This window comes from Mesoplodon densirostris, chromosome 7 (assembly GCF_025265405.1).
Source record: "Mesoplodon densirostris isolate mMesDen1 chromosome 7, mMesDen1 primary haplotype, whole genome shotgun sequence".
Classification (NCBI taxonomy): domain Eukaryota; kingdom Metazoa; phylum Chordata; class Mammalia; order Artiodactyla; family Ziphiidae; genus Mesoplodon; species Mesoplodon densirostris.
Genome location: NC_082667.1, coordinates 11,241,578 through 11,258,011, shown reverse-complemented (window position 1 = coordinate 11,258,011; position 16,434 = coordinate 11,241,578). Strand labels below are relative to the sequence as shown.

General features: G+C 55.1%; 1 protein-coding gene across 2 annotated transcripts; it reads left to right on the top strand.

The window, feature by feature from the left end:
* Nucleotides 1-5,989: 5,989 nt before the first annotated feature.
* On the top strand, nucleotides 5,990-15,254 carry MS4A15 (membrane spanning 4-domains A15). Of its 2 annotated transcripts, XM_060105012.1 has the most exons (6): nucleotides 5,990-6,229; nucleotides 9,269-9,391; nucleotides 11,553-11,609; nucleotides 13,603-13,695; nucleotides 14,073-14,186; nucleotides 15,061-15,254. In XM_060105012.1, exons 1-6 carry the CDS (start codon nucleotides 6,005-6,007, stop codon nucleotides 15,175-15,177), a joined length of 729 nt encoding a protein of 242 aa, XP_059960995.1. In that variant the 5' UTR covers nucleotides 5,990-6,004; the 3' UTR covers nucleotides 15,178-15,254. The 2 variants fall into 2 exon arrangements, with proteins under 2 accessions (XP_059960995.1, XP_059960994.1); XM_060105011.1 differs by lacking the exon at nucleotides 9,269-9,391 and having other exon boundaries at nucleotides 6,005-6,229.
* Nucleotides 15,255-16,434: the final 1,180 nt, after the last annotated feature.

Genomic DNA, 16,434 nt, shown 5'->3' with positions numbered 1-16,434 from the left:
TGAGGCCTCAGAGCCGGGAGGGACTTGAGAACTTCCCAGAGGCGGCAGCTCACATGCAGAGGATCTCCAAGCCCCGCACGAATAGCAAGGCTTTCACAGGAATATGTGTGAACTCAGGAGGGGCAGTGGGAGAGCAGAGGCGGCAGGGAACGAGCGGCGGCGGGCGCAGCGGCAGTGGCAGCCCGGTGAGTACCCCCTGCCCTTCCAGGAGCGGCACCCAGGCCACCCAGTCCCTGGGTGTGACAGGGGACACAGGGCAGGGGCATGTCGGCCGCCAGGCAAGGAGAGAGGAAGAGACCACTGGGCAGAGAAGGTGGGGACCCCGGGGGGCTTACCCCACCTAGCACTAAGGGGGCAGGATGGCTCCCAGGCCTCTGAATTCCTGGCCTCCCTCCGACGGGGACCCCCAGCTCAGTCCCCACAGACCCCATGGCCAGGTGATGGGGGTAAACGAGGGGTATCTGTCTTCCCTCCTCAAAGCCAGTCACTGAGAAGACTCAGGTATCCCCCAGAGACCCTGGGACCCTAACCATCCTCCCAGGGAAATGGAATCTTCCTGTCACCTTCCCCCCTCCTCTTCCCTCCCCCACCCTCACCCAGGTGTAGAAGAAAGGTGATTCCAACCCAGATACAGGTGCCCTGCCATTTCCCTTCTCCAAGGGAAAGAGAAGGACTTGGCGGGGATTCTGAGCTGGGAAAGGGGTTTTGGGGCAAACATTCTCACCCCTCTTTTATGGATGAGGAAACAGAGGCCCAGTGAGGGGAAGGGGCTGTCCCCCGCTGAGGGCCTCAGTAGGGGGTGGGCAGTAGAGAGAGTGGAATCCTGCAGAGGGGCCAGGCAGTGGGTGTGGGCACAGGGGAGGGCTGTGCTCCTCCAACATGTGTGTTCATCTTATGGCATCATTTCCAGGACATTGGGGCAGGTCTGACCCATCCTGAACGGGCTGGGATTGGAGGAGCCCGGACAGCCTCCTGCCAGCCCAATGCCACAGGGTCAGACTTAGATAGAAGGGGCAAATTCCTGCCCATTGACAAAGCGGTGGAGCCAAGAGGCATGGGGGGAAGTAGATGGGGCATCCTTGGAAGCCTAGAGCACCTCACATCACAGCCACCCACTTGACAGATGGGGAAACTGAGACCCAGGGGGCTTAAGCAACTTGCCCGGGGTCCTGCAGCTGATTGAGCAGGCAGAAGAGTAGGGTGGGCTCTTCCCAGGCTAACCCCGGGGCCTAAGATCTCAACCACTCAGCAAAGCTGCCCCCTCCCAGGTGTGCTCTTTGCCTTTTATCCGAGAGCCTTTCTCCTCCAGCTGGTAACATCTCCCCTGGCTGCTCCAACTGTGAATGAACAAAGCTGCATCCAGCATCTCGTGAATAAAGCTGATGTCCAGAGATGCTCACAGGTCCAGGCAGCTGAGGGGCGGCCTGTGGCAGGAATGGGCCCAGCCAAAGGCAGTGGGTCCATGAGTCAGTTAAGGATCAAGAGACCTCAGCTCAGGGAAGGGAGGCCGGTGGAGTCAGCATCCCAGGGCTCGCTAAGGCCACCTGGTGCAGCCTCTGTGTCCTGACAGTGTGGCCTCTAGATCAGAAGGGCCACGGGGAGTTTGGAAAGAGCAGGGGGTGGAGTGAGAGGACCTAGGTTTGCATCCCAGTTCCATCCCTTACCCTGATCGTGTGACCCTGGGCAGGTCAACTTGCTCATCCTCAAAACCATAGGTAATGAACCCTCTCTCCTGGATAGAGTGTGCTGAGCCACCGTGTCTCTGCCTGCCCAGGAGGGTCCTGGAGAGAAGCTCCCAGAGAGACCACAGTTTGCCTCACCCCAAGTTCTATAGGAGCCGGGCTCAAGCGCTGGAAGGGATTTTAGGGACCCATTTTACAGATGGGGAAGCTAAGGCTCACGAAGGATAAGTCAGTGGCCTGAGACTATATACTTCACTAATGTCTCTGAGCACGGTTTCTTTGTCAGCAAAACAGTAATGGTACCTACTTCGTAAGGATGTTACCAGCAAGAGAAGCTAAAAGCATTGAACGCCCCCGCATGCCAGGCACTGTGCTGGACATGAGACGGGCACTATTTCTTTTAAAACTCACAGTGACTATGTGAGGGTGAAATTGGGGCCATCCCCGCACGTCTCTGGCTGCTCTCAGGTGAGGCAAATTTGGTCACTGGATGGTCCAATCTCCTGTTAGGTCACAAGGTGATTTAGGGCACCTGGGTCCTCAGCCCAGCAAACGGCAGATAAGAAGAGGACTTGGACTTCCCTGGCGGTCCAGTGGTTAAAACTCCGCGCTTCCACTGCAAGGGCTACGGGTTCAGTCCCTGGTCGGGGAACTAAGATCCCGCGTGCCTGCGTGGCCAAAAAAAAAAAACAGAGGAGGACTTGGGGGGGATGGGGGTGGTGGCACGGGGGCTTCCCCTCGCCTTCCCACAAGCTTTCCATCCTCCTCCCACGCTGGTTAACTGCAGGTTCTCCAGGGCTGGATGAAGGGAAGGAGGAGATGAAGGGGACAGGAAAACCAGCCTGCTACTCTTGCAAGCTGCCTCCCCGGGACTGGCAGTGTTTGAGCCGATTTCTCTGCAGAGGTGTTTTATGCGGTCTGTGTGCCTCCCCACAACAACTCCTCTCTCAACTCAGAACCTGGCAGGAGGTCCAAAATGCAGGCATGCGTACTAATCTCTCCAAGTCTCCTTAAAGCCAGCCCCTCCCTCTTGTCTCAAGGTGAACAGGGAGGCATCCCCCTCCCCTGAATTTAGACTCAGGTCACTTTAAATATTCTTTGCCAGAATCCGATTAGTCTGCACTCTCAGCTGTGTCGGGGAAGGTGTCAAAGTCACCTAGTAAGTTCACGGCCACCTGCTTTTGGCAAGTCCTACTGGTTCGTCTGTGGCACAGCTCACTCCAGTATCTGGACTCGGCTGAAGCTTTTATTTTAACATCTCTGACAATTATGTCCAGTTTCAAAGCCCATGGCCTGGGCCACTCAACTATACTGTAATTTCTGATCCTCAGTTTAGTGGTCTGCAAAATGGGCTGAATAACACTGACCTCATGGGACTGTGGTAAAGATCCATGGTTCCCATGTGGATGAGGACTCTGCAAACTGCAGAAGGCTGTGCACATGAGGGGCCAGCACTACCGCAGCTCATGAAGCCGTTGATATCATGCCTTGCTGATGTCTAGTTGTTTCTTGGGTCTCCGTCCCAGGCAGCCATTCCCCTGGTGGGTACCTGGCAAGCTCCTGGAGTCCTGGACCATGACTTACCCTCTATTCCACCTGCCTGTCCCTGGCATACATGCATCAGGGTTTAGGGTGAGCTGGCTGATTCATTAGCAAGGAAAAAAGAGTCTCTTTCTAGGTGGCACATAGCTGGGGGCATGGCCAGGTGGCCTCTGGAACGCGACAGAAGGGTGGTCCCTGGCCTGAGGGTGCAGAGGTGCTGGTGGCAGCTTCAGGGGGGTGAGAAGAGAGAGAAGATTTCAAGTCTCAGGAGTTACGTGACACTTTCATTGCCACTTAACCCGCAACATCAGCTGAGAGCCTATTTCTGTAAGTGTTTTCTCTTCTTCTAAGAGGGTTGGGTGAGGTCTCAGCTTTAGCGAGTTTCTCACCGCCCACCTGGGAGAGATGTCATTAATTACACTTGTGCTCACTGCTGAGGCCGATCCAGCCCCCTCGGAGAGCCCAGGGAGGGCCCAGGCGACCAGTCGTGGCGCTGGTTCTCAGGCCCCCAGAGAGTGTTCACAGACACGTCCCAAATCGCCATGGGTCCGGGCACAGTTTTCACTTGTCCCTGGTGAAATGACAACTCAACAGACAAAGCAGCACCAAGTTAAATTTGTCCCACTTAAAGGTTTTGTCCTTTTATTCTAAAATTATGGCCTTCCTCCCTCTCTGGTGCTAAATGTCCTTTCCAGATGATGGTGAGAACGTGGGTGATTTCTTTAAATGAACTTACGTGAGGAAGTGGAGAGTTAGCAGACTCTTTCAGGCCCCATTTGTTGGTAATTCACTGATCTGTGGACTCTGAGCATTTTAGAACCATGACTCCAAAGAATGAAGTACAAGGGCTGGTCCCCTCACTCTGACAAGGGCAGGATTCGAACCCAGGAATGGATGCCTCCCATCAAGTCAGCACTCCTTCTACTGGGAGGCGGGAGTCCGGACCTATCCCAATTCTTCAATACTGAGGTGCTGTGTGACCATGGGAGACACCCTCCCCCTCCCTGAGCCTCCATTTCCTCATCTCCAAGCACAACTAATAATCCACGCCTTCCCTCCCTTAGAGTGAGATGAGGACTTAAACGTTCGTTATTCACACCTCGAGAAGGAGGACCCGTGGGGCGGGGGAGGGGTCCCCCGGACCCTCCGTCACCCAGCATGTCACTCTCATCCAATGTGCTTGGACTGTCAGACCAGGGAATCTTTCACAGTATCCTCAGCAACTGTCTACTCTTCCCGGATACGTGTGGGGAAGGGGGAAATGGCCAATGGGTGGGGAAGGAAAAAAGATGGAAGACAAGAGAAAGAGAGAAGGGAAGGAACGTGGGGTGGGGAGGTGAGAACGGAGGACCCCTGTTTCAGGTCCACGCCCTCCCTGAAGACTCGGCTGAGCTCACAATCAGGTGGAATCAGTTCCCGCCTCCACCCGCCCCTCTGTCCTAGCAGCAGCCCCGCTCTATGTTGCGAGACTCTGAGGGCAGGACATCCCGTGTTAATCCATCTTCCTGCTCCCGGCATGAACTTGGTACTCGGTAAATGCTCAGTCATCGTCTGTTGGACTGAATTACAAACTTCTCTTGCTCCTCTCACCAGGTGCAAGGCTCCTTGAGGGCATGGAATCTGTGCCTGACCTCTAGTCACGGTCACACTCTAAAGGATGGCTTTTCTCAGGGTTGTGTGTGTTATTTCAATTCATACCAAACCGTATGAGATTATCCCCCAGTATATTATCCCCACTTTACAGGTAAGGAAACTGAGGATGGGGTAGGTGGCCACCTTGCCCCACGTGTCATGGTAAGCAGAGGGGCCAGGATTCAAATCCCAGCTTCTATCTGCAGAGCCGTGTGCTGAACCAATTAATGCCCATGAGAAGGATGCCTGTTTTTCATCTCGTGGTATAATCGGGCAGACTCATCCCTCTGCTGTCTCCTAGTAAGTTCATCTCCTGACAGTTGGGTGGTTTTCCCCAAAGTGTTTGCTCAGGCCAGCCACAAATAAAGTTTCCATAATCCATGCGTGGCTTGGCTACATTAATCGTGATTGCTTGGGTGGCCAGAGAGAAAGGCTCCCACAGCAGGAAATCTTCCAGGGGGATTATTTACACAAGCTCATTAGTTCTGGGCTGAGGGACAGGAAATGGTGGGTGAGCTCTAGTCCTGGGTAAGGAGGCACTCAGCTCTCACATTAGCTGTGTGTTCCTGAGCAAGTCACTTGCCCTCTCTGGGGAAAGGAGGCAGTTTAAATGCATGCTAAATGTCCTTTCCGTGTAATAATAGCAGAGATGAAGAATGTGGCTTCTGGGCTTCCCTGGTGGCGCAGTGGTTGCGAGTTCGCCTGCTGATGCCCGGGACACGGGTTCGTGCCCCGGTCCCGGAAGATCCCACATGCCGCTTCCGCGGCTGGGCCCGTGAGCCATGGCCGCTGAGCCTGTGCGTCCAGAGCCTGCGCTCCGCAACGGGAGAGGCCACGACAGTGAGAGGCCTGCGTACCGCAAAAAAAAAAAAAAAAAAAAAAAAAAAGAATGTGGCTTCTAGGATCAGAAAGACTGAACTCAAGTCTTGGCCTTGCCTCACCTTGACCTCTGACATCCCTTCACTTCTCTGAGTGAAGCTTCCCTTCCTCATTAGGCAGAGATTTTGGTGCCATCCTCAGGGGGCTGCAGTGAGCAGGGGTAGGTAGGCAGGTTGTTCATAAACTGAAAATCTCTTATGCAGATGTGTAACCAATATTGTTATCATTATTATCTCCAGAGCCTTTGGCTCCCAGGCTCTCTGAGCACGATGTCCGCAGCTCCCGCCAGCAATGGGGTGTTTGTCGTCATCCCACCCAGCAACGCCAGCGGCCTCCGCCCGCCCCCAGCCATTCTGCCCACCTCCCTGTGCCAGCCTCCCGGGATCATGCAGTTCGAGGAGCCACCGCTGGGGGCGCAGACTCCACGGGCCACCCAGCCGCCTGACCTGCGGCCCGTGGGGACATTCCTGACAGGAATGCCCAAGGCTTTAGGGGTAAGAACAGCTCTCTGACCACCCAAGGCATAGATGCTGGGCAGGGAGGGAGTACTCATGCACCCTGGAGAGGGGGCAGGTAGTCAAAAGATACCTAGTGAGGACTTGAGGATGCAGTCATGCACCAGGCAGACAAGGACCCTTCTCATCAGAGAGTAAACCAATGAACAAATAACTGAGATCACTCCAAATAGGACAGTGGAGTCGAAAATGACCATGGAGGAGGGGCAACACTAGCAAAGGTGTCATCTCTGGGGAGATGACATTGAAGCTAAGAATCTAGATGTTGGGCTGAAGCCAGCCAAGTGAGATCTGGGAACATGGGCTCATCAGGTAGAGGAAACAGCAAGTGCAAATGCCCTGAGGTGGCTTGTTCAAGGACGAAAGAGAAAGTGGACATGGCTGGAATGTAATGAGCAGAGGAAGAAGGGAGACAAGATGAAGCTGAAGTGGTAACCAGGGCCAGCTCATTGCTCCTGCAGGGCTGACAGTCCAAGATGCTTCTAAGGTCTTTTCCAATCTCAGATGGGCTTGAGATATTGATCTCTCGGAGGGAAACAAATATTACACAGTAGATAGATAGATAGACAGGCAAACATATTCATCGATATATACATATAGGGTGTCTTCAGTTTGTCCTTTGGCCTCAGTTTGTCCAATGGAAGATGAAAACATGGCTTAAGTGGTGATGATGGTGGTGATCATGATGATGGTAATGATGATGGTGGTGATGGTGTTGGTGATGATGATGGTGGTGATGGTGGTGGTGATGATGGTGATGGCGGTGGTGATGATGGTGGTGGTGATGGTGGTGATGATGGTGGTGGTGATGATGATGGTGATGATGGTGATGGTGGTGGTGATGGTGGTGATGGTGTTGATCACGATGGTGATGGTGGTGGTGGTGATGGTGGTGGTGATGGTGATGGTGATGATGGTGGTGGTGATGGTGATGGTGGTGATGGTGATGGTGGCGATGGTGGTGGTGGTGGTGGTGATGATGGTGGCGATGATGGTGGTGGTGGTAATGGTGATGGTGGTGATGATGGTGGTGGTGGTGATGATGGTGGTGGTCATGATGGTGGTGATGATGATGGTGATGATGATGGTGGCGATGATGGTGGCGATGATGGTGGCAATGATGGTGGTGATGATGGTGGTGATGATGGTGGTGGTGATGATGATGGCGGTGATGATGGTGATGGTGATGATGATGGTGGTGGTGATGATGCTTGTGGTGGTGATGATGATGGTGGTGGTGATAATGAGGACAATGACAACAGCTCTCATTTACCGAGTGCCCATAAGAGGTGCGTGCATGCACTGACCAAGGAATTTGCATGCATTGTCTCCTTAGAATCTCATCACCGCTTGTGACACAGGGATCATAGTTCCCATTGGACAGATTAGGGAGCTGAGGCTGGTCAACACTAAGTCACTGGCCCAAGGCCACACAGCTGGTAAGTGGCATCCTGTACCCTAGGATGGCCTGACTGTAAAGTTCTACTTCCAACCCCACTGCTCTGAGCACTCAGGAACTCAGGCTTGAACGTGCTGGAATTTAGGATTCTACAGTTAAGGCTGCAGCAAGCCCACTGGTGCAGGAAGGGACTAGAGGCAGTGGACAAAGATGGAGTATCCATTGCTGGAGGCCTGAAACCTCAGAGCAGACTCTGGGAAACAGTTACCTCCAAAGGACTTTGGTGAGACAAATGTAAACTGCTGAAAAACATAAAAAGTAGAAACTATAGGTAGGTTTTAGGGAGTGTCACCCAGGGAGAACACTGGCTTTAGAGTTAGCTGGCCTTCTACTTCATAGCTGGGAGACCTCGGAGAAGTTACTGAATATCTCTGAACCTCAGTTTCCTCATCTCCAAAATTAGGATAATAATTTTAGGATATCTACCTCATCATATTAGGTTTAAATGAGATAATGTCTGTAAAACACCCAGCACATTGCTTAGTGTAGACAGGCATTTGCTAAGTGGCAGCAGGTGTCTTAGGAGTAACTGGAGTAGCAGTGGTGGTCCAGGGGCAGGGGAAGGACCCACTGAGAAGGAGAGCAGCACTGGCAGCCGGAACATAATGTCCCATAAGGAAGCTGCAAAGATGCAGGACATGCAACTGAGGAGAGAAAGAGAAGATTCAAGGGGTCTGCCTTTAAATATACAAATTCTTGGCATTCAGGTTAGGGAGACTATTCCACGTGACCCCAAGAATACCACTCCACAGTCTGAACTGCCCATAAATGGACCACAGTGGTTTGAGAGGTAGTGAACACCTCGTCACTGAGGGCATCTGTTTAGAAGTCAGGAGCTGGAAAGGGCTCCTGGATTAGGAAGAGGTTGAAATCAGGGGCCTCCAGTGTCCCTTTCCACTCCGTTCTAGAATTCAGTTGTCAACCAAAAGCATTTGGAAAGAAATGTGGCAGCAAGTACCAGAAGCCCACAGGTTCCCAGCCATGGGAAAACCATCCCACTTCTGAGAATGGATCAGTGGGGCAGTGGTAAGCCACCCCCTTTTAATTAATGAATGAATGTAAAACCCAAGTCCAGATTCCAGCCGGTAGGAGGCAGCTCCAGCACATGGCTGGGATGAATCAGTTACAGACGCTCAGATGAGAAGGTTTTGCCCAAGGAGACATTTGTGCAGGCTGCATGGGGGTGAGGGAGGAAAAGGTGAGGCGTTCAGTACAGGGGATGCTGTACCTGCTGCTCAGTAAACCAGGGTTAGGAAAACCAGGGAGCAACACAGAGGATGCTTGAGATCCATGGGTCAGAGCAAAAAGCAAACCTGTGGAGACATGGTAACAGAAGGGTGGGTCCCGAAGGCTCTGGGCTACTGGTTTCCTTAAAACTGTCTTTTACGGTTGTTAGAATGACGTCTCCTTAAAAGAACGGAATCTTGAGTTTATTTCCCAGTCACCGACGGTTCGCTGCCAGAGCGCAGGGCCCTGCCACGCTCTCCTCCGCGGCCGGCAGGGGGGCGGTGTGGAGCCCGCCCCGCCCGCCTCGCTGAGCCACCGCCCGCTCCCCGCAGACGGTCCAGATCCTCATCGGCCTCATCCACCTGGGCTTCGGCAGCGTGCTGCTCATGGTCCGCCGCGGCCACGTGGGGATGCTCTTCGTCGAAGGCGGCGTCCCCTTCTGGGGAGGAGCCTGCGTGAGTGCCGGGGCCATCCAGGGAACTGTTCCCAGGCTCATTTCTCCCCCCGCCCCACCCCTCCACCACATCCTTCTAGACACAGCCACCCCTAGGTGGGGCCTGAGCTTAACTCTAACTCCGAACTGCAAACCCTAATCATACCCTGACCCAGACCCCACTCCTGTTGTGTATGAAAAGTTCCCAGCAAAGAGCCTAGCACAGAGCAGGTTTGCAAAAAGCATGGGAGCCCCCCACCCCACCCCACCCCATTCCAGTTTTTCAAAACATTTGTCATCCTTCAGATCAAAAGAGAGTAGTATTAATTCACTGTCTGAATTGCACAATTTCAGGGTTCCTAAACAGTGGAAAGCTCATTCCAGCTGTTGCCTCTCAAACTAAATGTAAGATGGAATTCTTTGAGCTCTGGAAGGTCAATGTAATAACCTGAGTTCAGGAAGGTTCCACTCTGGGCTATGTTGGTTTTAAGCATCATCACAGGCAGTCCTCAAACTGGTATAAGCACTAATTAAAGGAACTACTCGGGGCGGGGGGTAAGACAAGGAACAACAACAAAAAAAGTGATGAAGGTTGAAGGGGATGAGGGCAGGGGCTAAGGACAATAACCACCTTGTTACCGTGGTTACAAGCCTCAACCCCTAATGCAAACCCTGGGCTGCAGAAACCCATCAGCTCCTCTCCTGGGCCCCAGCCCTCCATGAGCTCTGTTCCCTGGGAGTCCGACCAACTCTCTGACAAATAGCCTGGCCACCCACCCCTGCTGGAGAATCAGGGGAGGGCATGGTTATAATCCCCAAGACGAAGAGAGCACTTCAGCAATTACAAGGTCCCTGTCTGCACCTGAGCCTCCCAGCGCCCCCGGGGGAGAACAGATTTTGGGGCGAGGCCAAGTGGTTTGAATCCCAGCTCCACCGTGTGTTATCAGGAGTCCCCTAGGCAAGTCAGTCCATCTCAGCCTCAGCTTCCTCATCTAAAAATCGGGTCCATAGTTCTGGCCCCACCTACCCCATAGTTTGAGGGAATCAAGCACTAACACATGTGGGAGCCAATTACCAAGCCTTAATTCAGCAGCATCCATCCAGTTGCCAGAGCTAAAACATCCCAAGTCACCCTGGAGCCTTCTCTTTTCCCATTCCACATCCACTCCACCAGCAGGTCCTGTCAGCTCGCCCTCCAAGCAGAGCTTAAAACTGTCCACGTCTCCCCCCTTCACCTGGACAGATGTGGTGGCTCCTTCCTGGTCCTCTCTGTCTCCGTGTAATCCCAGGGCCTCCCCTACCCTGCTCCAGCCTCCTGCCGGCCTCTCCGAGTGATCTGTCCCTGTGGTCTCCCCAGCCTGCAGCTGAGCGCACACATGGAAGCTGCTGGGCCTTCTAAGCCTTAGGCCCACAACTGGCCCGGCAACACTCCGCTGCATCTCTCAGCTAAGCCAGTCGCAGGACCCGCCCAGGGTCATTGTTGGAGGCAAGTGCCGAGGGCATGGGCACCGTGACACAGGGTTCGCTGAGAGCCATCTTTGGAGGGCAGCCTCCAAGCCGGCCCCGCCCACTCCCCACCCACCCCAAATCATCACAAGCCCTGTATCCTGTCATTTGCATCTCTGCTCAGAGAGGCCTTCCCTGACCACCCCACCTCAAGTAGCCCCCAGTGATTCCTTACAACTCCTGTCACTACCACCACACTTCTTGATCGTGTATTTGCTATGATTCCTTACAACGCCTGTCACTACCACCATACTTCTTGACCGTTTATTTGCTAAGTGTTCGTCTCCCCCAGTTAGAATAGAAGCCCCGTGAGGGCAGGGATCTTGTCTGTCTTACTCAACTCTGCTACCATCTTGGCACATCCCTGCTGCTCAGGAAATGTTTGATGAGTGAATGTTTAAAGGAACAATGCCTTCCTTACAAGGCTCTGATGATACGATGTCAATGAAAACATTCACCTGCAAGCCATGGCCCTAGTTCCCTGGACAGGGGCCCCTAGCAACCAGGGGACACCCTCACAGAGAGATTCCAAGTGCCTGGCCAGGAGGCAGAGAAGGTGGAAGCCAGGAGGCTGCTGGCTTCTCCCTGATACCCACGATCTCGACAGCACCAGGCATGATGTGCCCTGCCCAGTGTCCCAGCCAAAGCCTCACTGGGGTCCCCACTTCCCCACACAGTTCATCATCTCGGGGTCCCTCTCAGTGGCATCCGAGAAGAACCACACCAGCTGCCTGGTAAGTCTGAACAGGGGACCCGGGGCAAGGGTGGGGCCACTGCCAGGCTCCACTCTGCTCTGCTTCCAAAGACGCTCACTCATCTGGCTCCTTCAGTGAGCATTTCCTGGGGGCCTGCTGGGGGCCAGACCCAGCCAGCCACACACAGACCCTGCTCTACCTACGGGAGAGGAGGAACCAAGATGCACTTTCAAAACACACTACGGGGCAGAAAGTGAGCGTCCACAGATGAAGTGTTCATGGTCATCCAGAGAAAGGGAAGAGGCAAAAAGCCCTCCTGAAGCTGGGCCTTGGTGGGCAGGTAGGACTGAGAAATACTGAAGGAAAAGCATGAGGATGCAAGGAGAGGTCATGGGCAGGGTTGCCATGGAAACCATGTGTGGTTCTATTTGATCAGGGCAAAGGTCTGGGAAGAAAAGTGGAAAGAAATTAGATGGAGAGATGTGCTGGGTCCACATCGCTGACAGCTCCATGCCTTCTGTGGGCACCGGCGAGGGGGTGGGGGGCAGTGGAGGCTTTGGACGTGATGGTGTCAAGCATCGCACCAGAGTCAAGTCCCTGCCCTCATGGAGCTTACATTCTGGTGTCTGGTAAGACACCCAAAAACCAGACTAACAAATAAGGTCATTACAGAGAGTGAAAAGTGCTGAACAAAGCACCCGGATAATGTGAGTGGTTCTACTCAGCTAGGACAGTCTGCAGTCCCTGAGCAGGTGTCGCTGAGCTCATTGCTCAGAGGGCAGCAGCCATGGAAGAGCCTGGGGAACAGTATCCCAGGCTGGGAGATGAGACGGGAAGAGCCTGGGCATCAGAGGACGAAGAAGGGGCCAGGACACCGGATTACAGCAAACAAGGGGCAGAGTAGGAGGGGCTGAGCTCAGAGGGAGGGGCAGGGAATGACTCAGGGATGGATGCGGAGCCTGGAGTTTAAGGGCAGTGGGAGGCCACTGAGGGTTGAAGCAGACGAATCGTTGCCCTATGTGCATTCCTGAGAGCTGCTGGGTGCTGGGTGGAGAATGGATTATAGCAGGACAGGAGTGGACACAGGGGACCCTCAGTATCAAACCCATGTCCCCCTAGGCTGTAAAGTCTGGCAGGGGGAGGGCTGACTTACTCTGCTCTGTGCTCACAGCACCTTGGACAGTGCCTCGCAGGCAGCAGATGCTCAACAGAAGTTTGCTGGATTAATTAATCAATTAATGGACTTCCTGTGAGGCTGCTCTGGTCTCAATGACCTCCTCGCAAAAAGGAGTCAGAGTCTTTGAGCCTGAGCAGGTCCTGCAGTCCCCGGCCCACCCATGAGTGGTCCCCGCTTTAAGGCCAGGGCTGTTTAACCAGAAGTCTTCAGCTACTGGGTCAAAAGAGCATCGGGTTCTGGCAACATAGGGAGGGTGACCCCTGAGTGGTCGCCACCCAGGTATCCACTTGCCCCGAAGCCCTAGGCCTCCGGGTGAGGGCTTGGCCCACCGAACTCAGGCTCACAGCACCTGCCTCTCCCCTGCCTGGTGCCCCGCCAGGGTCTGCAGTGCCTTGCGCTGCCGGCCCCTGCCTGGGACCACGTGGAACTGACCCGAACACCTCTCCCAACCTCAGCGTCCACAGCAGAGGGTCTCCCCCCCCGCCCTGTGCCTGCAGGGTGCTCGGCCTGGGGTGGAGGGGCACAGTATTGGGTGGGTAAGGAGCTTCTGCAAACCCCACCCAGGGAGGTGGTCGTGCCGTGCCCCTTTGCCAGCAGCTTCCAAGAAGACGATGGAAGGTAAGGGGCGGGGGTGGGGGTGGGGCAAGGGGGCAGCAGGGCCTTTGCTCCCGAAGTCCCGGGGAAGGATAGGAGGAAATAAGGGCAACAAGAGCGCAGGCGTGGGCATGAGCGTGAGGACAGTGCCCCCTGGCGGCGGGAGGCCTGGTACGGGAGGCTGGGGAAGGCGGAGGAGAGCTGTCGCCTCCCGTCCCATCTTCTGCTCCCGCCTCTCCCCTCTGCTCCTTTCCTCTGCAGGTGACGAGCAGCCTGGGGACCAACATTCTCAGTGCCATGGCGGCCTTTGCCGGGACGGCCATTCTGCTCATGGATTTTGGTGTCACTAACTGGGTGTGTTGTCTGACGCTCCCCAAGGAGTGGGAAAACTTGGAGAAGGATACAGCCACATCCAGGAGGGGGCAGGGGGAGAGGCTGTAGCCCCGGGAGGCTTGGGGCCCTGGGCCTCGCCAGGGCCTGCCAATCCCGAGACCCCATGAGTATATGGACCCCAAGACCCTACCCCAGGGATGGGCGTGGGGACAACGGAGAGGCAGCCCAGAGTGCAGGGGAGGGCATGGGACGGGCTGCAGGGCAACTGGATACGGCTCCAGCTCTGCCATCGGCTGGCTGTGGGACCTTGGGCACCTTATTCTCGCTCGCTCTGGGCCCCCTTTCCTCCTCTATTCTAGAATTCTCGGCTTGCCTTGACGGTGGCTTTTGGTCCCCAGGACGTGGGCAGGGGCTACCTAGCCGTGCTTACCATCTTCACCATCCTGGAGTTTTTCATCGCGGTCATTGCCACCCACTTCGGGTGCCAAGGCACCCGCGCCCAAGCCCACGCGGTGAGTGCCTCACCCCTGCCTACCCCCACCCGGGGCCACTGCTCTGCAATGAGCTCGCCATTCCTACATCCGGGGACCCAAAGGAGTTTCAGCGGGAAAGTGGGACTGTTTTCCTCGTGGCCACAGGGAGGCGCCAGCACCAAGGGACCCGTTGCCCTGTGCGCCTGGACGCAGAGCCTTGGAAGGCAGGTGCAGGGGACGAGGGGGAGCCTTGTCCAAGGATGAGCGGGACCCTCCAGAAGTTCACGGGCCATGAGGGAGACGTGGGCATCAGAAAGGGCAGTATGACTCGGGTGGGAATTGACCTTAGTTTCCCCCAAACTGGAGGACAGTGCAGACAGACAGGCGTTGGAGGAGGGCCTTCGTGGCAAGGGAACCAGTTAGAGTAAAGTCCTCCTCCGCGGGACAGTGCGGGCCACAGCGTGGGGATGCCGCTTAGGAGGTGGATTTGTGCAAAATGGGACGTGAGGCTGTTGAAAGTCTGAGCAGGGTTTGTCCAGTGCAGGGGGTGGCGGGGCGGAGAGGCGGGGCTGGAGGCAGGGAAGCCGCTAGAAGGCGGGTGCTATGGTATCCAGGCCTTGAACCAGTGCAGGGCTGGCCAGAGACAAAGAACACCAGAACCGTAGTTCGTAGAGAAATGAGACTTATGTCTGTTTTGTTCACTGCTTTACCCCCAACGCCCGGGTCATACTTGGCCCCAGTAAATATTTTTTGGAATATTAGGTGAACTTAAGAGTGGGGTCAATTCAGACTTGGCGGCTTTCACTACTAGGGTGTGTTCTCAGAATGCCCACAAGAGGACACTATTGCAACAGCTCCAAGAAGGCGCCCGAGCCTCTAGGATTGCCTGGGTTTGTTTTCTTATTCTTTGCAGCCTGTGATTTTCCTGCCAAATGCCTTCAGCACAGACTTCAACATCCCCAGCCCCGCAGCCTCTCCGCCCCCCGCCTATGATAACGTGGCATATGTGCCCAGGGAGTCGTCCGAGTAGATGATCACTCTGGGGGTTGGAGTCCCGCCTCCCCTACTCTCCAGCCGCCACCCGCGCCATCCCGAGCCATCCCGAGCCCAGCCTCTCCCCACCCCCACCTCGTTAATCCTGCGGCGGCCCTCGGCCCCAGGCCTCACATGGTCTGGCACCGAGTGGAGACCCTGGGGATGTCTGTCCCACACATTTCCCGCAGTGGTTTATTTCCTTAAAAAGCTAGCTGATGTCAAGGGTACATGTCCTTCTGCCTTGCTGGGCGCCGTCACTATCAGGAAACACCCCCACGTGCTGCTCTGAATTTCCCTGGCCTCACAGGGAGACGGGTTCACGGGTCGCCCTGGCCCTCAGGCCTTGGGACGGTCATTAAGCTCAGAGACCCCAGAATCCTCCAGTAAGGAGTACTGAGTCCAGCTGCAGAGGTCACACAGCTGGCAGTGGCTTGGCTTCGGGTCTCCAAGCCCTAGGACCGGCTCTGTCCTTTGTAATCTGCTGCTCCGTCTTTGGGCCTCAGTTTTCCTGCCTAGAAACTAAAGGTTGAACCAGATGACATTTAAGACCCTTCCAGCTCCCGTGCCTCTGGGAAACGTTTGGAGTCCCTATTGACTCAGCCCTGCCCACCCCCCAGGACTGCGGAGGTTGCAGGGGAGGGCTGAGTCCAGCCCACGGCATCCTGGGCAGCATCTACAGGTGCACAGCGGTGGTGGCCCCTACCCCTGGGGGGCTCAGGACCTCCATGGGGCTTTCAGTGCTCCCACCCTCACCCCCTAGCCTGAGGAGAAGGCTGCCTCTGAAGGTACCATGAGTGGGGCTGGGTCTCTGGGCCCAGGGGGTTGATGGCAGAACTCATTTCCTTGCAGCCATGGGACTGAGGGCCCCAGCTTCTTTCTGGCTGTTGGTGGTCAGCTTCCTAAGCCCCCAGAGGCTTCCCTCAGCTCCCAGCCCATGGTCTTTATAGCCAGCCAGGGAGAGAGTTTGCAGAGCAAGCCTGCTAGCAAGAGGCAGTCTCATGTGACAATGTGGTTACAGAAGTGACGTCTCATCACCTTTGATGAGAAGTGACATCTCATCACCTTTGCTTCTATAGGTTAGAAGCACATCACAGGTCTCACCCACACTGGGGGGCGGGGGGGAGAGTTCTTGGGCTTATTAGAATCTGTCCACCACAGTTACATTTTGCCCATTAAAATTTTGTGAATGTGAAAATACAATGTGTTTCATTCTCTCCCAGTTTAAAATGCCCTATCTTGATGCCCTAAACCC

Coding starts and splice junctions, on each gene's coding strand:
- MS4A15 (XM_060105012.1), top strand. CDS start 6,005: ATGTCCGCAGCTCCCGCCAGCAATGGGGTGTTTGTCGTCATCCCACCC. Junction 13,696..14,072: donor ATTTTGGTGTCACTAACTGG/GTGTGTTGTCTG, acceptor TTTGGTCCCCAG/GACGTGGGCAGGGGCTACCT. Junction 14,187..15,060: donor CCCGCGCCCAAGCCCACGCG/GTGAGTGCCTCA, acceptor TATTCTTTGCAG/CCTGTGATTTTCCTGCCAAA.